The following is a 22,615-nucleotide window of genomic DNA, read 5'->3' on the forward strand; positions in this document are numbered from 1 at the left end:
CCTCCTGCTTCTCGTCGTCGCCCGGCTCCGCGAGCTGCGAGCGGCAAGATGGCGGCGCCCAGGCCGCCGCCCGCCCGGCTGTCCGGCGTCATGGTGCCCGCGCCCATCCAGGACCTGGAGGCCCTCCGCGCGCTGACGGCACTCTTCAAAGAGCAGCGGAACCGGTAACGGCCGGGCGGCGCGGGCGAGCGGGGAGCGGGCGCCCCTCGTCCTGGGCGGCGGGCGGCGGAGGCCTCCGCGGTGGGCCCGAGGGGCCCCGGGGGGCTGGCCCCTGCCCTCCACCCTCCACCCGCTGGCACAGGTGCGGAGCCGGGCGCAGGAAGGGGACCGTTCCAGGCGATCCCGGTGCCACCTGCCGCCCGGCTTGCTGGCCCAGCGCGCGCGGGGGGCCGGGCCGGGAGCACTGCCCAGGCCCGCAGTCGCGTAGCGGCGTCCTGGCGGGGACCGGCGCGTTGCAGAGGAGCCGGGGGGCGGCCGCGTGGACCGCCGTAGCTGCGCCGTGGGGACAGCCTCCCGGGGCCGGGGGCAGCGCAGGGTGGGGAGTGGGAGCGCCCAGGTCGGGAGGGGGCGGGCCGCTTCAGTCCTGACTGCCAGGCGGGGGGCAAGATAGCCAAATGCAAAGGGGCCCCGGACTCTGCGGACCTGCTTGTTTCCTGGCCTTACAACCAGTGCGTTATTGGGCGATTTCTCCAAGCCTTAGGTTTTTTGTTTTGTTTTGTTTGTTTTGTAAAAAATGGGAATATAATATATAACTTCATCGCGGGATTGTACAGAGGGATGAATGAAATAAATAAAGTATGTGGAAATACAAAGTATATGACGCTCTCAGTGCCTGTTGTGTTTTAGTCTTTTCTGGGCCTCGGTGTCCTCATCTGTTTACGTGGGAATAATGCATTTCCCTGGGAGGATTGCTGTAGGGATTAAATGAGATAATGCATATCAAATCCTTAGTACATTGTACTAAATAAACGTTGGCTGGTGTTCTTATCCTTTAATACATTTATTGGTGGACCCCCATGTGCCAGGCTTTGTGCTACGTGATGAAGTTGAAAAATGAAGTCTTTTACTGGGATGCCCTGCTCTGGGGGAGCCGGCAGATAATTTTATCGCGGGGTGGGGGTGTGTGTGTACAAAGAGAACACAAAGGGACAGCTAGTCGAGGGTTGGTCCGGATGATCAGTCCCTAGGGGCCCTCTAATCTTTAAAGGTCTGAGCCCTTCTGCTCCCTTAGATCACAATAGAAGCATTGAGCTGTTGAAGGCCTGGGAAAAGCCCCGGGTACTCCGTGGGCTTTTGGGGAGATAGTTAATTGATAAGATACTCCTGGGAGGTATGTTGACTGAGTTGATGCCTCAGCACATCTATACCATGGTGGACCTCCCTTTTAGTTGATAATCCCCTGTCAGCCATTTACTGAGCACCTACTCTGAACCAGGTTCTTTGCTCGGGGCTGAGGGTATAAAGGTGATTGTGACATGATTGATCCCTCTTTGCAAGCAGGGCAGGGAAAGCACTGTGTAAACAAATTGTAACGGTCTAGACAAGAAGGTGGTGGCACAGAGGGAATTTGCGGATCTGTTGAATAGATGGTGGGCAAGGGAAGGCTTTAGATTATTTTGGCTGCATGGCTTACAGATGAGAGGGCTATTTAGAACAGTATATGCAAAGGGCTCACATCGGATTTTGCAGGGCCCCCGAGAGGATTGAATGAAGTAACGTAGGTAAGGTGTCTGATACAGAGGAGACCTTCAAACATCTGATCCCTTATAACCTGTGGGGTAAAATCCAACACCCTGAGCCACTTTACAAAGCCTTCTTGACTGTCGTGAGGGTAGTGGGTGGGGAGCCTTTGAAGGTTCTTTCTAGGGCGTGGCAGGATGAGTTCTGGGCATTAGAAAGAACTCTCCGACCGTTGTCTGGGGTATAAATTAGGGAGGGTGAGGCTAGAGGCAGGAGACACTTCAGCTGATGCAGAAACCCAAGTGAAAGAGGAAATTGTCTGAACTACGACATTGTTTATGGGGACGGACAGGATAAATACTGGAAAATATTTACAAGGCTGAATGGACAAGCATCAGGGTTGAGTTGGATTGTTGGGGGAGAGAGAGCAAATGGGAGAATGAGCAAGCAAAGCTTTCCACATTTGACTTGAGCTTTTCTGGGTCAATGTCCTTGTTCCAGGCAGAGTTTGGAGACCAGGGAGAGGTGAACTGTGCAGTTCTTGGGCTGGGGAGGCAGGGTTGTGTGGTGGTGCAGAGAGCCCTCCGTGAGAGTTTGTAAGGACAGGCTGTTGGTCCTGGTTCTGTCTCTGCATCTCTGTGTGTCTGAGCAATTACTAGTTGCTCCTCCAATGCAGGTGGACCCAGAGGGAGGATGGGCCAAGGTACCAGGAGCTGGATGGGACGCAAAGTGAAGCGAAATGAGGCCTCGGAGTAGCATGTCGAAAACACCAGACAAAACAAAAACAGATTGAGGAAAGAAAGTCATTGATGGAACCAAAGATGAGACTCTTGGCCAAAATAATATATTTTGTGGTACTTCCCATATGTTTGACGTTACAAACACTAGCTTCTGTGGTAGCGTAAGTGAGAGAAGCATCCTGTAGTAGAACAAAAACTTGGGAGCCAGGTGGACCTGGACGAGACTTGTGGCTTCTCTCTCTGGACTGACTTCTCATCTTGAAAATGGGCATGAAACTGCTCACTTTGCAGAATTACCTTGAGGATCTGTAACATTATATGTAGAGCGTGGTGTTAGATGCCATTTCTTTCACGCCAGCTGTTCAAAAGTGGGTGGATTGTAAGTGACCGAGAACCGAATTGTGTTTAATCGCTTGCTTTTTAGAAAGCAGTTGATGCTATTTCCAAAGTCATAATTCTAATTTTTGGGTTTCCAGGGAAAGGAATCCCAGGATCTCATTACAGTTTCTAGCACCCTCAAGTGAACAGATACTCCTACCCCATTATAATGGTTTTTGATGTTCCACAAATTCTTTGATACTCCATCCTTCAAGAAGAGGAGGTTAATTCCTCTCTCCTTTGTGGGCTGAATTTAGTGACTTGCTTTTATTATAATAGATTGTGGCGGGAGTGGCAGCTCCCTCTTTGCTCTCTCTTGAATCACTGACAAAGTCAGCTGCCGTGTCCTGAAGACACTCACATCTGTGCAGAGAGATCCATGTGGCGAGGAATGTGATGAACCATCTTGAAAGTGGATGCTCTTACTGCAGGGGGAACTTCCAGCCATCCATGCGAGCTCATGAGACCCTAAGTCAGAACCACTGCACTCAGCCACTCCCAGATTCCTGACCCTCAGACCTGCGTGAGACCCTAAGTGCTGTTGTTTTAAACTGCTATGTTTTGGGGTAGTTTGTTATATAGCAATGGATCATTAATACACCAGTCTAAATTCTTCATGCTCTGGATTCTGTAACCCACTTCTTGAATAGTATCTTAATCACGAAAATCCATGAAGAGTTGCTTAGTCATAAAATCCAGTGTTAAGATACTCAGCGGGGTGCCTGGGTGGTGCAGTCGGTGAAGCATCTGACTCTTGGTCTCTGCTCAGGTCGTGATCTCATCATGGTGAGTTTGAGCCCCAAGTTGGACTCTGTGCTCAGCATGGAGTCTGCTTGAGATGCTCCCTGTCCCTCTGCCCCTCCTGCTGGTGCTTACCCACGTCACTCTTTCTCTGTCTCTGAAATAAATAAATCTTCAAAAAAAAAAAAAAAAGATACTGCTCAGCTGTTTCTTCTCTGTGGAAGGTAGTTCTGTTTCTTACCTATTATTGTTTTATACCTTTTGTTTTCATGTACATATATGCATTTTTAACATTTATTTAACAAGCGATTTTTCTTGCTGTGCTCTGAGTCTTTGCAAGTCATTAAGTTTTTCTTGAGACAAAGTAAGATATAAATACATTAAAAATTCTGTTTTTGGGTTTTTGCTGGAGGTTTTCCAACCCTTTAGTTATCTTCGTGGTGTATCTTTACTTCATCTCTGTGATGTAGCCAGATCCCCAGGTTAACGTGTAGTCTTACTCTATACCTCCCCTGTCCATTAAGTAGCCAGCCATTAGCTGTGCTTGGCGATTTAAATTAATTAAAAATAAGTAAAATGAATAATTGTGCTCCTTATTTGCACTGGTCTAACATTTTAAGTACTCAGTAACCACATGTGGTTAGTGGCTGCCCTGTTGGTCACTGCAGATGTGGAATGTTTTCATCACTGCAGAAAGTTCTGTTGGATAGTGCTGCGCTGTGTTTTTTTCTATAGGGAAGATTACGTTCTGGTTCTTGCGCATTCCGGAAGTAATGTAACATTTGGATACTACTTTCTAGAAATTCTTCTCAAGCTTAAGAATTTGCTTCTTTCATTTGATAAGCTGTTTCTTTCTTTCTTTTTTTTTTTTTAAAGATTTTATTTACTTGGGAGAGAGCAAGAGAGAGAGCGAGAGAAAGTACAGGAGCAGAGGGAGAAGCAGACTCCCTTCTGAGCAAGGTGCCTGATATGGGGCTCTATCCCAGGCCGGGGGATCATGACCTGAGCCGAGGGCAGACACTTAACTGACGGAGCCACCCAGGCTTCTAGAATGAAGTGAGCATATCCCATTCACTGTATCCCTAGCATCTAGCATGGGGTCTAATAATTAGAGGTGCTTGACAAATTTTTGTGGAACTGCTGGTATGTATAGCTTTATTACTCATTGTGCATGCTTGGTCTTTTCTTCCAATTTCGTGAATATCCATGTATGTAGGTATGTGTATGTATATATGTTTGTATACACATATATTTTTTAGTTTCTGTCAAGATGGTTTTCCTTTTTAATCTGTGTTTTGTTAAAATTGTTTTTCTGTTTACTTTCTTCCAGGTTTTGTACATCCCATCTGATAGTGCCGCTGTTTCCCTCCATCCTTCTGAACCCCTTTGCCATATAAATTCTATTTCTTTTTTTTTTTTAAAAGAGAGCGCTTAACTATATTTTAACATACTGTATTATTTGTAGTGATTTTTTATTGCTTCTCTTCCTCCTTCCAGAATAGGAGGCCCAGGAGGGTAGAGATTTTTGGCTTTTGTTTGAATTATTCTGTTGGATAATGCTTCTTGAATTTGATTTTTTTCATCAATATGTCACCTGGTATTTCTTCAAATGTTGCCTCTTCCCCATTCTTGCCTTGCCTTCTAGGATTCCACTTACCCATGTTAATAAACCTTTCAGTATATATATAGTGTATACACACGCACACATATATATTTTAAAGATTTATTTATTAGTTAGAGCAAGAGAGCATGTGTGCACGTGGAGAGGGACAGAGGGAGAGAATCTTCAAGCAGACTCCCTGCTGAGCACAGAGCCTGTCTTGGGGCTCGATCTCACAATCCTGAGATCATGACCTGAGCTGAAACCAAGAGTTGGACGCCTAACTGACTGAGCCGCCATGGGGCCCCTCACTGTATTTTATGTGTGTTATAGGCTCCTTTCTCTATTGTCCCTTCTCAGAGTTTCTGTTTGCAAATTTGCTACTAATTTGCCTTCTAGTTTCTGATCCTCCCTTCTGCTGTGTTTAGTCTGCTGTTATCTGCTGTGTTCTTAGTTTCAGATATTGTATTTTTGAGTTATCATATTGCAGGATTTCTCTTTGATTTTTTATTCTTGAACATATTAATTATAGTTATTTGAAAGAATGTCCTTGAGGGGGTGCCTGGGTGGCCTAGTCAGTTTCAGCTCAGATCCTGATCTCAGGGTGGCTAGTTCAAGCGCCATGTGGGGCTCCACACTCAGTGTGGATCCTACTTAAAAACAACCACAAAATGTGCCTGATAACTTTCTGGTGTCAGTTTTCCTTGTGTTCAGTAATTTGGTCTTGTCTCTTTTATTGAACACGGAGTGTTGTGTATGAAAAATTGAGGCCATTTCTAAATATCTTCCCTTTGACGAATATCTGCAAACTCAAAACCAAAATCGGTGTAAAAACTATTTCTCTTAATAATGATGGTGGAACAACTTAATATTGAATTGGAATAAAGTGAACTTTATTCCCACATATTGCACATCCACAAAAAATACCTCAACATAAAAGCTAAAACCAAAGTGTTGGGAAGAAGACATGGGAGAATATCTTTGTGACCTGGAGTGTAGGTAAACATTTCTTATCCGGCACACAGACAATACTAACCATGCAAGAAAAAATGGACTTTATCAAAATAGACTTTATCAGAATTAAAAACTTATACTCATCCCAAGACACCATTAAGAAAATGAAAAGACAAGCCATAAACTGAGAAAATACTTGCAGTTCATATATCTGACAAAGGACTTTTTAGTGTTCATAGTGCTCCTGTGACAAGAGTAAAAAGACAAACCCGATTACAAAATTGGGTGAAAAAATTCTGTGCTTCACAAGAGAAGATACAGTATGTAAGTGTCCAGCAAACACGGAAAGTGCTCAGTGTCGTTAGTCATTAAGGAAATGCAGATTAAAATGCGATACCACTTTTACATATCTTAGGATACCTGTTAACAGCAAAAAGAGGAAAGTAGGTGTTGGTGAGGACGTGGANGTCATTAAGGAAATGCAGATTAAAATGCGATACCACTTTTACATATCTTAGGATACCTGTTAACAGCAAAAAAAGGAAAGTAGGTGTTGGTGAGGACGTGGGAAATTGGAACACTTGGACATTGTTAGTGGGGATGTCACATGGCGCAGCCACCCAGGAGAAGAGTGTGGTGGCCCCCCAGAAGGCTGACCCCACGCAGCAGTCCTGGCTACGGGCGTGTGTCACAGACACAGCTGAGAGCAGGGGCTCCGGCAGGTACTCGGGTGCCAGCGTTCGGTGTAGCATGACTCATCATGACCAAAAGATGGAAACAACCCAGATGCGGACAAGTGGATACGCAAAATGTGCTCTAGCCATACTTGGAATATTACGTAGCCATAAAAAGGAATGGAGTGCTGACCCATGCTACCATATGGAGGAACCTTGAAAACAGGCTCAGTGGAGGAAGCCAGACATAAAAGGACAAATACATGATCCCACTTTGATGAAAGAACCTAGAGTTAGGCAAATTGGAGATAGCATATGAGAGGTTACTGGTGGTCGGGGGTGGGGAGGAGTCAATGCTTAATGGTTACAGAGTTTCTGTTTGGTGTATTCAGAAAGTTTTGGAATTAGATCGTTGCACAACAATGTGAACATAATTCAAGCTGCTGGATTTTACATTCAAAGAGTACCGAATCCTATATATACTATGTTTTCCTATCCCATACTATGATAACATTTAATTCATAAATTAGGCACAGTAGGAGATGAACAGCAATAACTAATAGTAAAATGCAACAGTAATAGCGTACTGTCATAAAAGCTATGTGAATGTGGTCCGTCTCAGAATATCTTATTGTGCTGTATTCACCCTTCTTGTGAGGTCGTGAGATGATACAACGCCTGCATGGCGGGATGAAGTGAGGTGAATGACATAGGCTCTGTGACGTAGCATTAGGCTGCTGTTGACCTGATGGCACATCAGAAGGCGGGCATCTGCTTCTGGACTGTGACTGACTGCAGGTAACTGAAACCACGGAAGGTGAAATTGTGGATAAGGGCAGGGGGACTACTGTATTATATTTTACCACAATAAAAAAATTAATAATGTAATATACAAAAATCCATCAAATCATACACTTGAAATGGGTGAATTTTATGCTATGCAAATTATATCTCAATAAAGCTCTTATTTTTAAAAATTTTAAATTAATTTTTGAGAGAATGGGGGAGGGGCAGAGAGAGAGAGTCCCAAGATCATGACTTGAGCTGAAATCAAATGTTAGATGCTTAACCACTGTGCCACTGAGGTGCCCCGCAATAAATTTTTTATAAACAAAACCATAATGAGATACCTCTGCATACCCATTGAAATGGCTAAAATTAAAATGACAGACAGCACCAAATTTTCATGAGGATGTGGAGCAACTGGAACTCCCATAAATTGCTGGTCGGAGTGTAAATGGTACACCTGCCTTGGGAAACATTTTGACAGTTTTTTGTAAAGTTTAACATATACCTGCCTATGACTCTAGGTATTTACCTAAGAGAAACAAGAACATGTGTCCATAGGAGACTTATAAAAAAAAATCCTTGTAGTAGCTTTATTGATAATAGCCAAGCACTAGAAACACCTCAGACGTCCACCAGTGGGAAATGGCTGAAACTACTTGGTAATTTAAATGAGCGAACCACCAATACAACAGTATGGGTGGGTTTCAGGGACATAGTGAACAAAGCCAGACAGCAAGTACATAGTATGTAATTTTATGTTTATGAAGTGCTACAATTGGCAGGGCTGATCAGTGGTGATACAGATCTGAACAATGGTTGTCAAAAGAAGTTGGGGATCGACTGGAAAGGAATACGAGGGAATTTTCTGGAGCATTTGTCACAACTCATTAAACAAACATGATTTGTGTATTTCATGTAAAATTATATCTCACTTTTCTGCCTGTAAGTTATTACCCTTCTCACCACTCCCCAGAAGAAATGGGTATTATGATACCTGCCTTGTAGGGCTGATGCAGGTTTTAGTGTGCTGTATGTCGGCTCTAGTCAGAGTAGAAAGTGAAAAGAAATGTGTAATAATTCTTGAGAATGTTGTGTATTTTAAAGTCATGCTTGTAAAGTCTTTAATTTCATGTCATTTCCATGGTCTGGTTCTTGTTTTAATAGGCTTTTGGAACTGCCTCTGAAACTTTGGAATAAGAAATAGGTGTAAGAACAAGAAACTCAGTAGAAGAAAAATGGTTTTTCAGATCCAAGATGTGGGCAGTAATTTCATGCCACAATTGTAATTCCTCGGTAAAAAGGTATTTTAGCAATATTAAAAAGGTTTAAGAAGCTGTAAGAACTTCCAGTAAGAAAAGAAGTACTTGAAAGTAACGGTGTTGTGACTTAGAGGAATCCAGATATGTTTGCACGGTCGCTGCTTCAGGAGCTGACCTTTAGAGCAACCATAGTTGTGTACTCTTTGGAAAAGGAAATTGAAGCTTTTCACTGTTTTCATCCTAGTGTTTTTGTTGGTTTGTTGGCTTATTTTTAAACTTTTGACAAATCAAAACCACAAATACATAATAATGTCTGTGTCTTTATGGTAGATGATAAAACAGACGATCTAACGAGTACTCGTGCATTTCACTTGCAAAGTCAACAAATGTTCAAGTTTTGTCTTGTCTCGAAGGCCAGAACGTTACTGATACCGTTTATGCCCTCTGATGAGAACAGATTACCCCACAAGGTAGCAACGTGAAACCACAGACATTTATTACTTCACCCAGTTTGTGACGGTCAGGAAGTGCTTGGCTGGGTGGATCTGCCTTAGTGTCTTTCCTGAGGTCGCAGTCAGGCTGTCCACCCGGTCCGCCAGCCTCTGAAGGCCTGACTGGCTGGAAGCCCGATCCCAAGCTCTCACCAGGCTTTGGGTGGACCCTTCAGTTCCTTGCCACATAGAGCCTTCCCTGGGGCTGCTTCTGCCCTGGCAGCTGGGTCATTCCGTGCCAGCGAACCAAGAGAGCGTGCTCAGGATGGACGCTGGAGCGCCTTTATAATCTTGGAAATGACCTACCCTTTCTACTGCATGTTGTCATGGTCACGGGAGGGATCACACATCAGGACATGATCACTGGGGGTTGGGGGGATTGCGGTGGGGGGGCAGTTTGTTTCATTGTCCAATCCCATGCTTCCCTCTCGACTTCATAAGCGATAAGCTATATGCTCTGCACTTTGCACGTTGTGTTCATGTTAGTTTTTTGAGTGCTGCCGGTTTTCACACATGGAGAGCCAGATCGTTAACTCCAGCTGTTGTAAAGTATTCCCGCACAGGAATACATTAGAATTTACCCTTTTTCCTACTGATGGATATTTGGGTGGCCTTGGATTTTTGGTAATTCCTACTGTACTCTTCCTTCTTCAGATGCAGGGGAGTCCTAGCACTGACTTGCACATGTTGGCCCTGATTGCCACACGGTGTCGGGGGTTTCTGCCCGTTCGGAGGATGCTTCACTCCTTGGTTTGAGACCTGATTGTAGCTGAGCATTTCCATTCAGTTTTTGAGTATGGACATACGTGTCTTGTTTTAAAGCCGGGCTGTGTGTTTATATATTTTAAGAAGAACCGTGATTATGTTGTTTGGAACGGAGGGGAGATGTCAGGTGTGACAGGCATCTCTGATGCAGTTCCTGGTCTGTTTTGGGTGCTCCGTACACATTGAGTTGTACAGCGCGATAAGGAGCCAGTGGCTGTGATGAGAACACCCCTTCTGAGTGCTGTCCGAGAGCTGGTCAGTAATGATTATTCTGGTTACTCCAAAGCTTTTAGTTAGGTTTACTTTTATTTGATCAGTTCACATGTGCCAGTGTTTAGCACCGCAGCGGGAGTTGATCCAGTGGAAAGAGCTGTAGGTAGTCCGCACTTAACATAGCAAGAGTCCAAATGCTAGAATACTGAGTTTATAAGTGTGAATGTCTTATGATTTCATGCCTTTGCGGATACACACACCTAATTTTCCCTCAAGATTTAATTACCATTTCACCTCCTACTGGAAACCTGTTTTGATCTTGGTGCCTCCTGCCCTGTTTTCCCTGTGGCACTTTGTGCTTCCTTTTTGAAAGAACTTCCCAGAGTGTTGTAATCACTAGTCACCTGCCGGCCCCACTAGAACGAGAGCAGCCTGAGAGCAGGCTTCTCCTTATTTACCTCTGTGTTCTCAGTCCCTGCTTGAAGACCTAGCTCAGAATGAGCACTTGATGGGGTTTTTATTATTTCTCGAATAATTTTCTTAAGTCATTACATATAAAGAGAGAGTGTAGACGAAAGACTCTAGCAAGGAAGGTAGAAAAAATACCAAATATGAGAGAGGACTATGATTTCAGATGGTAGAAAATGCCTTGGTATTCCTAATTGCTCGTAACTATGTTGACGAACTTTCACAAAGGGAATAGAATGAGCACGTTAGAGGTCAACATGCTACAGAGCTCAAACCTCTCCGTCTGCGTACGCACATACTCACATAGGTTTTCCCCAAACATTACTGAGCCTCCGGCCAGCAAGAATCTTCAGCTGTGCCAAAAACAAAAACAAAAAATGAAACAAAACGAAAACCCCCAAGAAACCCACACGAGTCGTCAGCTTCGCTAAGGTCACCATATGGCATCTTGACTCAACCATGATTCAGATCAGCTTTGTTGAGAGAGAACATCAATTAAGTGATGCTATAAAAAGCACTTTTCAGAGTAGGATGACAGTTTCCTTTATTTTTACCTAGGCCATAAGCTGGAGGGCCACATGGAACGATTTGGTAAGGTGTTCTGACTCAACTTCAAAATACAGATGTGGTCAGGGTGAGCCACCCCTCACATTCAATTATCTTAAATGGACAAAACAGACAGGAAAACGTTGGAGCCAGCAAGTCAAAATAAATAAGGCCGGGGCTGTGACCACCAGTGCCCTCAGAGCAGAATTTCTCAGCTGTTCATTCTTCCAGTCTTTTGTAGTGGTCCCTGGACTGTGGGCAAGGAAACTCACGCAGAGGCCCAGGAACCCCGGGCCTGCCCGCGCTGAGTCAGTCTCTCTGCCGGCCGCAGGCCTGGGCGAGTCGCATCAGAGCTCAGGAGACGGTGGGTAAGCCTGCGAGGCTCTCGTGGCAGCCCCTGAGCCGTTGGTGTGTGTTGGGCTCAGGGAAGTGCCTGGCACGTAATAAGCACGATTTAAGGTTTGTGGCTGTCATTGTCCTTGAGAATATTTACAGCTTTATCAAAGGATGTTAAAGGAGACAAATGGTAAGATACACCATTACGTGATGGAAAACCTCAGTAGCGCACAGGCATCCGTTCTCCCCAGAGTGACTTGTGGTTTCAGTGCCCCTGAAAATAAAATCTCGACAGGCGTGTTGGTGGAAATTCACAAGCTGATTTTCTCATTTATATGGTGAACGAGGTTTTCCGTTACTCCCCAATTCCCTTAAGGCTTTGTATGAACCCTTTTCTGACTCCTCAGCTGTTAAAGCCTTTCGTGTATGCCCTCCGCAAAATTCTACGTGTCCTCTTTTTCTTCTCTGAACGTTGATCCTCTTGATCGAAGTGAAATACGGCTCGCCTCTGAGGGATGCCTTTCCAGAAGGTCTTCCAAGTGGGAGGCTGTTCTCTCTCCAGCGTACCCTGGGCTTGAAGGCGTCCTCCTTGATGGTCCTGGCTGCTTTCAGACCTTCTCTGGAACGCCTCCAGCTTTCCATCTCACGCCATCAGTGTGTACTGCGTGTGTGGTCACTTTTGCTGCTAGAAGAGTTCCGTGGGTCACTTCACCTCATTCCTTGGAGAATGAACTCTATGCCACTGTTAACTCTGCACTGCTTGTCCTATCTTAAATCTTGGTTATTTCGGTATTCACTCCAGCCTTTTTGTTCCTTGACTTTCTCTCCTGTCAATGAGCCTGATCTCCACCCCATCTAGCCACACGCTGCCAGCCTCCCCTAGGCCTTATCATTAACTATAGCTGCTCCCCCACCACAGTCTCAGTTTTAGGGGGTCCCACTCTGGTCACCTGTTTGATCTTCCCCAGGTCACTTCCCTCAAGGGTCTTCAACCCAACCAGGACCTACAGTCTGTTGATCCTACTACTACTTTTTCTCTGTTTGTTTAAATTTCAAGTAGGCCCCATGCCCAATGTGGGGCTCAAACTCACAACCCTGAGATTAAGAGTCCCATGCTCTACTGACCGAGCCAGCCAGGCGCCCCGATCCTACTACTTCTATTTCCTGTCCCTTTTGAAAGTCCTCAGGTTCACGTTGTCCGTGACCCACGTTAGATTGATGGGCCGGTACTAAAAGCATTCGCTTGTGTATCCACCCTCCGTTCCCTCGTCCCTTCTCTTAACTTGGCCTCAGGCTTTCCTGGGACTACTGCAGCTCTGGTTAAAGCCAGCTTGCTGTGTCCTCTGTGCCTGAACCCAGGTAACGGAGCAAGGCTGGAGAAGAGCTTACAGCCATGGTCGCTGGTCTTGTAGGAAGCTGACAATCCCTACGTGATGGTTCTGATGGGTCTGTGTTTAGATTGGTCACTAGCCTGCCTTGGCACTGCCTGGTAATCCTTCTGTCTCTCCCTAGTCCATTCGGTCTCCTGCTTTCCTGGTCAGCCATGTCACACCTTTCGCTTTCCTTAACTTTCCGTTGTCTCTCCCTCATCCTCACTCCTGGCTTCCTGTTTGAGTGAGAAGAGAGGAGCAACCAGAAGGTAAGTTCCAGGGCTCTCCATCACCCTCTCTCCCCAGCTCCCTGCGTCCGTGCCCATCACCTGCATTCCCTTCTGTGGCTGTGGATGAACGGTCCTGCTCTGAATGCCACCCCCCTCAGGTCTGCACATTCAACTTCACTCCGTTTTGCATGCATTGCTCCAGTAATTCTCCCCCCCCCTTCTTAAATCATCAGTTTTACCCTTTCTGTTGGATTATTTTCATCAGTTAATACATCTGCTGCAATTTTTCCCATTGTGAGAAAACTCGCTCCTATTTCCGAGTTTCCCTGAGCCGTGATCCCTTTTTTCTGCTCCCCTTTATAACAGAACTTCTCCAAAGAGTGATTTACACTTACCTACCTCAGTTTCTTTTTTCTCTTGCACCCATTCCATGTTGCTAGCCAGTGGTGTTCCTCCTCAGTTTTTTGCTCCCCTGACCTGCCAGCTGCATTTGATGGAGTTGCTCATGTCTTTCTCCTTGAAACACTTTCTTCACCCATCTTGCACGCCACCACTCTCTTCCGAATCGCCTCCCTTGTTGGCTGCTCCTTCCCGGCTCCCAGGGCTCAGTCCTCAGCCCTCTTCTCTCCTCCCTGTGCTTACTTCCCTCCCAGGTGATCTCGTTCAGTCTCGTGCTTCAGTGTTCTCCATCTGCTGGTGGCTAAAACATTTTGCGCAGGCTGAACTTTCCTTCCCAACTCCAGACTTGTGGATTCCTCTGTCTCCTGCGTGGTTCACCGTTTCTGGAAAGCACCTCCAGCCTCGCCAGTCCCAGCCCCAGCCTGCAGAGCCCCGCACCCCCTGGATCCCTCTAGGCAGCCTTCTCCCTTTCTGCGAGCTGCACGGACATCTTCCCTGACGTGGCGTGGTCCCCAGTTCTGGAGTCCTCCCTGAATCCCCTTTCTCAGATGGCCCTCACGACACCTTTTGTCATCAGATCTTATTGGCTTTCTCGAGAGCATATCCAGAGCCTGATCTTTGCTTACGCTGCTGCTGCCACTCTTTTCCTAGAACAGGGTCCTGACTGGTCTGCTGGTGCCTTCTCTTCGTCCGCTGTGGCTTTCCGTCGGGATACAAGCCAAAATCCTTCCGGCCTGTGCATGTGGTTCCACCTGGCCTCCGACTCGGGTTACCTTTCCTTTCCCTCGTCGGGCTGCCTGTCGGTGAGCCGTCTGTGTTCCGTGTGACAAACCAGATGCGCCTTTGCCTTCCACCCACACTCGTCTCCCAGGAAGGGGCTGGTGCGTCCTTACCGTCTCCGGTTCTGTGTTCAAATATTTTGAATAAGGTTTAATGTGGTTCTTAATGAGGCCTTCTATGCAAAATCTTTTTCCGCCTGAGAATATAAGACATTCTCCGTATGTTCTCTTCCAAAGCTCTGTAGTTTCGGCTAACATATTCCTGATGCCTCTGGAGTTACTTTCTCTGTCTGGTTACATACGTGAGGGTCCAGTTCCGTTTGCCCCCCATGGGTAGGGGTTATGCGGCACCCCAGAGTGGCCCAGGCCCCGCAGATCCCGTGGCTGGGCTGTCACTTGGCAGGTGTCTTTGACTGCAGTGCTGTTCCTGGACTCTCCAGCCAGTGGCTGGTTTCTCCACCTGCATGCCAGTTTCACCTTTTCTTGGCTTCTTTCACTTGGCATCGTGCATTTGCGATTCGATTCTGATGAGAGGTGAATTTTGACTATAGTGGGGAAGGGGGGAAGCATGTGATTTTTGGGGGGTGGGGTGAGGACTGTTTAAAGCAGGGGTGCCAGACTGATCTGGGGGCCACGTCAGGCCCGCCACCTTTTTGAATGTCTGTGTCTTTTTTTTTTTTTTCCTTAAATGGCCTGTGAGTGGTTTTTACCTTTTTAAAGGGTTGGGAAAAATAAACTTTGTGGCACATGAAAATTGGATGAACTTTAAATGCCAGTGCCCCAAGTAGAGCCTTATCGGTGCTCAGCCACGTTCATTCGCAAGGTGTTGTCTGTGGCTGCCTTTCCTCCAGTGGCGGAGTGCGGAGTGGCGACAGCGTGTCAGGCCCTCCAGTCCCATGTGCGTACTCGCTGGCCTTTTCCTGACACACGGATTGGTCTGGGCTGTCAGGGACAGCTTGAGAGTTCCAGATGGAGCAGAAGAGGGAACGAGTATGAAAGAAGAGAGCTTGAGGTCTGCAAAGATGAATCTCAGAATTCGGCCCCAGGCTGTTTCTGGCAGGAGAAGCAGATGTTTCTAATTTCTCTTTCATTTTGTTCAGTCTGGCCCGGTCAGATCAGTAAGGGGGGGTGGCTGTGATTTTAAATAACAACCAGTGATTCTTATCTCAGAACTTGGGCGCATTCTAATACATTTTCTCAGTGGCAGGGGTTGTGCTCCTCTGACCTACCCGGTTTTTCACTGAATGGTGAGGTGTTTGAGTCCACCTTTTCTCAAGCAGGGAAGTCCCAGGAGGGTAGGGCAGTGATGAGCCTTGGTTTCCTTTTCAGTAGGAGGTCCAGCCTGACCAGTGACTGACTGTATGACTGTAAGATAGTGTGTGCGTGGGGCAGAGGGCCTATCTAATCTCTGACATGCGGTCCTGGGGAGTTTTCTTTAATTTTACTCAGACAGGACTTGCCAAGATTAAACCTACAGATCTGTTCAAACTTGAAGGAAATGAAATTCTACCTTTTGTAGAATTCAAAGGCTTTTTTTTTTTGGTTTTTGTTCTGTAATGTAACATTTCATTTGTTCGTTGTCTTCGGGGTATGCATTCCTATCTAATAGGAATGTCTAACAGTTGAATCTCAATTGTCCTCCTAAGTACTTTCTGCCTTCCGTGAGTAAGTAGCTAAGCTTTTTAAAGTCTGTGAATATTTTGTGTTAGTTTGGGTAAAGCAGAAGTGACAGCAATTATTAATAGTAACATTTGTAATATGGGAACGATTGATCTTCACAGTTTCACTGTCGTTAATCATGTCACGTGTTCAGCTGCGTTGTCTTGACAGTGAACTTAGAACTTGAAGACAGAGTTCATTAGGGCTCTTTGGAATTGTTATACCAAATAGCTTTCTGTCAAGGCTGTCGAGGAGCACAGAAGTATACACGAGACTGTTAGATGCTTTCAGAGTTCTTACTGGTAGTGAGTGAAAGCTCTTTCCGGATCTGATGAAAGTCGTTCATGTATTGTACGCAAAGATGGCGAGTCAAGTCTATAACCATTTATTATATCGCCTAGAGGAAAGGGTTTTTTCCTCCTACCCTTTCTGTGGGAGCCAGACATCTAACAAATAGTCTTTGCTCTCAGGAAATTTAAAGTACAGTCAGTTGGGTTACATTCCCCACCTTTAAGCTCATCCATTGTGTCACCCGTGGAGAAGGAGAAATTAGATGTTTGTTAAGTATCAGTCGTAAGATATCTACATCTTACTGGAAACATGACCTTTTTTCGAGGAGAAATGGAGGCCAGGATATATGGATTTCTTAACAGGAACGGAAGAGTTGAATAGATGCCTCGATAGTTCCCTTTCTCCGGTTGCTGCCGCCCATGCGCTCATTCCCCTGGTGACCTCGGCCAGCGCCCGGCTCAGGGCCGACGCTCAGTACCGGTCTCTGAGGCAGGCAGACGCCACTGAGCATGCAAATGGTCTCATCACTGTTGTCAACTTGAATAAATACAATTAGTGAATGCCAGTGCTGGGCCCTCGAGATACAGAAAAAAAGTAGGATAGGCTCTGTTTTCCTGTGATTTATGGGCTAGCGGGGGAGCTGGGCTGCAGAAGTGAGTCTAACGCAATGTAGGTAAGTATTAGTCCAGTCTTATGGACGGAGTTCCAGTGGGAATCAGAGGCGGGAGCTGGTCCATCTGGACGGGGGGAGTTTCTCCAGGGCTGGGAGTCTTCAAAAGGCCTCAATAAGGAGATGCGGGATTTTGCAGGCAGAGAATTGGGTGGGGGTGTGTGTGGAAGGTGCGTTCTGGGGGAGGGTGTACGTTTGAGCAGACAAAGAGGTTTGCAAGTACTTGGTGTTTTCAGGAATCTGTGGGTGTGCAGCCCGGGGGAGCAGATGACAGTGATCACCGTCCTGAATTATCTTCTCTTTACACCGCAAACGTGAATTGCCGCGTGCTGAATAAGGGCTACCATGATGATGCTCTGGGCACTATTCACAGTTCTCGACTTCAGGAAGATGGTGTTGGCCTTAGCTCAGTTAAACAGTTTTCTTTTGATTAAAAGTGTAACAAAGGAGAAAGGCCTGGTACGGATGTGACAAAATTATCGTGCAGCATTGGGAATTATTCGTAGGATATTTCGAGAACTTACTAATTGTTCTATGCTTGGAATATCAGTTCTCCAATTTTCCCAAGAACAGTGCTTTTTTGTCGTTCTTGCTTTCTCATCTACCACAGTGTGAGTCCAAAGCTTTTGATGTGTTTGATACCAATACTGAGTACGACAGATGTTAAGGTTTCAAAGAGCGGCTTCTGGGAGGACCGTTCACGGCCAGCAAGGTGGTGCCTGTGTGAGGGTACCTTGCAAAGGACCGGTGGGGAGAGGTCATGTCGGCTTCTTCATCACAGGTGAGATGATGCTGTCTCGGTAGGAGAAAGAGGCATGGTTACAGATGATTCAAGTGGTCGCACTCTCCTTTTATTTGACCGTAACATTAAATAATAGATGCCCTCAAAACTTTGTGCAGTGGGGGCAGATAATGAGATTCAGTCTTTGTTGTAGAAATCCTGATCACGGTTGGCATCCTTCCACACGTTTTAAACTCTTGGGTATTTTCTTAGCATGTTAATGTCTGCACTGTATTTAGTACTCCTTAAAGATGTCTCAAGAATGTTCCTGAATTTTCTTTATGGCAGATCACCACTGAAAATGGCTTTTATGTGTAAATTGCTTCTTATGGTTACTGAGACAGGGTAAGTGGTGTACCCTTGGGCTTTCACGATTTTATTTGGTCACTCAGTCTCTGATAAATAATGTGATTTACGTCCTCTGTCCATGAGCTAAAAACGTGCTAGTTGCAGTACAAGGACTCAGGGTCCTGAAGCTCAAGGAGGGGCATGTCTCTGGCCGTGTGCAGGGAGAGATGCGTGGAGGGGCTCCGCCAGCACCTAAGCGGGCACAGTGACGTGGGCGGTTCAGTGCCAGTGGTTTCGTATGAACTGGCGGCTCCCTGGTAACCTGGCGCAGTGCGAGGAAGAGGTGGGGGTGCTGGGCTTCCACGACGGGGCCAGAGGAGAGCATTCATCTGGTCAGAGTGCAACAGCGATAATCTTGCCAGTTGTCCAGCATAGCAGTTTTTCTTCTGACCTTAAAATAGATGGCTGTTTCTTTAGGAGATTCGTGGAATGAGGAAGTTGCCTTGCATTTTGGAGCCAGGTTGCACGAAAAATTCTTATCTTCATGGCTCTTTAACGATAGCCGGTGCAGGCCATGCTTCAGAAACTGAGATGTCCGGAGGGACCGGCCACAGGTTCATTTTTCTCCCCTAGGCTTGCGCTGTAGGTGGAACAGTGCCCTCGCTCGCTTGCTCGCTGCCTGCTCGCCCTCTCCCCCCTCCCCTTCTCTCCTCTCTTCACTATCTCTGTTTCTCTCTGTTTCTTCCTGTTTATCTCCCTCCTTCCTCCCTCCCTTCTTTGCCTTCCCTCCCCCTTCTCTCTCTCTCTCCCTCCCTCCCATCTGTGTAGTTGAATCTATACAAGCTCAGTGCTCATGTTGCTGGCTTCTCTGTATCTAGAGAATGGAAATTCGGTTGGCCTCCCACGTGGTCTCATGAATAGTGTTTCTCGAAATCGTACTTTAGTTCATGTTGGGCAGCAGCAGACATGGTTATATTCTCTTTCTAGAACAGAGAATGTTGGGGCGCCTGGGTGGCACAGCGGTTAAGCGTCTGCCTTCGGCTCAGGGCGTGATCCCGGCGTTATGGGATCGAGCCCCCACATCAGGCTCTTCTGCTGTGAGCCTGCTTCTTCCTCTCCCACTCCCCCTGCTTGTGTTCCCTCTCTTGCTGGCTGTCTCTATCTCTGTCAAATAAATAAATAATAAAAAAAAAAAAGAACAGAGAATGTAGATAATCTGTCTTGATTAAGGGCAGATCCATAAGCATAGACCCTCACCTGAGACTGGTACTTGGGTTGTCACAGGGGTGGGAGTACCAAGTCAGACTGTTTCTATTGGAAATGGGGCTCTGGCCGTTATTATCCCAGTGATATGGGCAAGTGACTTAAATTCCCCTCATTTTCAGTGGTCTTTAACTAAATACGTGAAAAGGTTGATAAGAACGGTGCCTGGCTAAGCGCTCCGGGTATGTCGCTGTTTGATTTTGCGTTGTGAGTTAAGGAGTGAGAACAGACAGGTCTGGCCCACCTCCCCACAGAAATAAGTATAAGCGGTATTCTGAATAGGACATTCGGAAATTAGATTTTTTTCCCCTCTGGTTTGTAACAATTTTATCCTTTTTTCAGAGAAACCGCACCGAGGACTATCTTCCAAAGAGTCCTGGACATCCTGAAGAAATCCTCCCATGCTGTTGAGCTGGCCTGCAGAGATCCATCCCAGGTACAACATCTGGCCTCCAGCCTGCAGCTCATAACGGAGTGCTTCAGGTGTCTTCGCAATGCTTGTATCGAGTGTTCTGCGAACCAGAATTCCATCAGGTAGTGTCCTTTGTAGTGACATACGTACTTTTGATTATATTTCCTTGCATATGTGCGTGCTGGTCTGTCGTATAGGTTTATCGGTGAGAAATCATTTTGGCACCACAGTATTATTACCCAGCGTTAACCACAAGGCTAGGATTACATCTCCAGGGGATGGGTATTCTGCTCTCTTGCCACTGGACACTTGTAGGCAACCATATAAATGGGACGACATGTAATAGAGTGTTTTTAACATTAAGGGTTATTTTGGTTTCTTCTCTTTCTAATATGTTTTGAGGTATTTGGTTATAGACATAGAGCACGGTGATGTTAACTTAATTTTGATTTGATCCTAGATTCTGCCTTTCTAAAGGCATACACAATTCTGGACCTCACTTTTCTTAGTTGTAAATGTTTTAATTAGTTTTAGTGTTTTAATTAGCCCTGTGTTTACTTTGAACAAGGAGCATGTCTTTTAGGTTTCTAAGATGACCTATTTTAAGATGTCCTTTAGATCATGCAGAGTTGCAAGCTTTCCTTCCATCTGTTTTATAAGGGGCACATTTTTGCAAGTAGTTAAGAAGGTGAATGAGAGAATTATTAGGTGCCATTCTTGTTTTTTTGCTTGTTACTTTCTCCCCCCAGAACTGAGCACCTTTCCTCTTTGAGTTAATGGAATCTGCTTTTTATTGCACATTTTTACTTGAGATGAAGTCAGAAGCCACAAAGAGCATGCTCCCCTTTCTTTCCTGGACTTGAATGTAGACAGAGCCTCCAGGCCTCTCTATCACTGCCGTGGTGGGTGAAGCTGGCCTGATCCAGAAGCCACTCGAGGGACCCCCTTGGCTGCCTAGACAGTCTTATACCTGAGGCTTTGATGTGACGAATGAGATTTTGAAGATCAAAGTGTGGGGGGGTAAATGCCAGGGTTGTTTAACTTTTAATACTGAGCAGACCCTGCTGTCCCTTTGCAGGTAAATGCATAGAAACAATAATAATGTAGCTAATAATAGTTAACATTGAAACATAACTAGTTCTGTGCTAGAAACGAAGCCAGGGGCAGGAGCTAGTTGTTTTGTCCCTTTCCGGGCAGGGGCCCCCTCTGCTGTGAAGGGGGAGGGAAGAGAGAGCCTTAGAACAGAAACTCTGACTGTGGGCTGGCAAATTCATCCTTGTACCTTGCCAGCCTCGTGGGGAAGGAAGCGAGCATTCGGTGGGCCTGCCCTCCACACCAGGCTTCGTCCCCAGGGCTTCACTGCGGTGTCGTGTTTTATTTTTAGAACCAACCCCAAGAAATAGCATGCTACTGTTTTTCTACTTTTAAAAAAGAAGAAACTGATTCGCGGTAAAGAACTGGTCTGATAGTCCCTCATTCTGTGAACGGTAGAACCAGGGAACGCTGTCTGCGTCTCCGAAGCTCAGCTCAGAAGTGGTTGTCATAACTGCCCTGAGACACCCATTGACCCCTGTCGTGGGTGACTGCTCCATCCCATGAACAGCCACTGGACCCTGAAGGGGGGCCTCAACCTTCCTGAGTACTGGTCTTCCCCTCTGGAAGTCAGGGCAAGCAGTATCTCTTACCCAGGGCCGTTGGGAGTTTTAAATGAGATTAGATATGCAAGTTGCCTTCTGCGCTCTGCATGCGTCTGCTCAGTAACCGTCCTCGGGAAGCTCGTGCGGTAGAATTACGTGTATGATAATACAACTTCCTCTGCAATTAATTTTTATTTTCTTTTTCTGAGTGTACAAGTAATATGTAAACTACAAAAATGGAAACATTGCAAGCATAAATCCTATGGCAGATGAAGTATCTGTGTCTTCTGGCAGGGCCATCCGAGCAAGCATCCGTCTCTGTGTGGCCACGGTATCTCTGTCGCGTGCAGCCGTGGTTGGGGAGAAATGAAAACGAACATTTGAAAGTGTTGGTTTTTCTGCCTCTTTCTGTCTAGGATTAGATTGTTATTCACGGTTGATTTTAGAGGGAAGTTCTCACCATTTAGGGCATCAGCTGCTAGAAAAATCACTTTTCTGGTTAGAGACACAGAAGATTCTAGTAAGGCCTTCGAGGCCGACCTTCATGAAAGCCAGTTATTTCTGAGCCTGTCAGGATTCAGATTGCAGCCGTTATGGAGTTCCTGGTGCTTTATTTTACGTTATTAAGGAGTCCATCAAAAGGTGTGCTGCCAGTAAGGCCTAGATCTTTTTACATCTTCTGTCTGAGTGCTGCCCTTGTGTGGACGGGGTTCTATTTTGCTATTGTGTATGGACCAGGATATAACACGGCAAAGCAAACAGTCTGAGTCCTGTGAAATCTCAGGGAGTCCTCAGAAGTACCCAAAGCCGCTAGCTCCACATGTCAGCATGACCCCTGTTGCGGGGTCACTGTCATTCCCATCAGGAGCCAGGTCAGTGGTTTTGGCTTTGTGATGTCTGTCCCGGTTTCTGAGCTCTGCTGTGGTGTGCAGGCAGCCACAGACAGTGTGTGAGCATGTGCCTGTGGCAGTGCGGCTTTATCGGTGACACTGATGTTTGAATTTCATGAAGCTTTCATGTCATGAAATTATATTTTTCCTTTTTCTTTTCTCTCTCTCTTCCCCCCCCGCCCCCAAATCTGGCCATACAGGAATAGGTGCCGTAGCCATGTGTATGCGGGTGTAGAGGCAAGAGCAGGAGGAGAGGCAGAATAGCCTCTTCTTTTCTGGAAGGCAGGCACTGATCCGCTTTTCCTACCAGGC

The 22,615-nt window shown here is 46.2% G+C and overlaps 1 protein-coding gene across 3 annotated transcripts in view; it reads left to right on the forward strand.

Annotated features, from left to right (window-relative positions):
- The first annotated feature begins 6 nt into the window (after positions 1-6).
- ATXN10 (ataxin 10) overlaps positions 7-22,615 on the forward strand; it is a 164,693-nt gene continuing 142,084 nt past the window's right edge. For 2 of the 3 annotated variants that reach the window (XR_004621014.1, XM_034644421.1), the window contains exons 1-2: positions 7-164; positions 19,707-19,898. Coding sequence is in view for 2 of the 3 variants with exons in the window: in XM_034644421.1 (XP_034500312.1) it covers positions 49-164; positions 19,707-19,898 (308 nt within the window). In the remaining variant the exon portion in view is untranslated. Of the gene's footprint in view, positions 165-7,423; positions 7,566-19,706; positions 19,899-22,615 lie in introns of those variants that run through there. The other variant, XM_019803351.2, reaches the window with a different exon arrangement.

This window comes from Ailuropoda melanoleuca, chromosome 15 (genome assembly GCF_002007445.2).
Source record: "Ailuropoda melanoleuca isolate Jingjing chromosome 15, ASM200744v2, whole genome shotgun sequence".
In the NCBI taxonomy this organism is placed as follows: domain Eukaryota; kingdom Metazoa; phylum Chordata; class Mammalia; order Carnivora; family Ursidae; genus Ailuropoda; species Ailuropoda melanoleuca.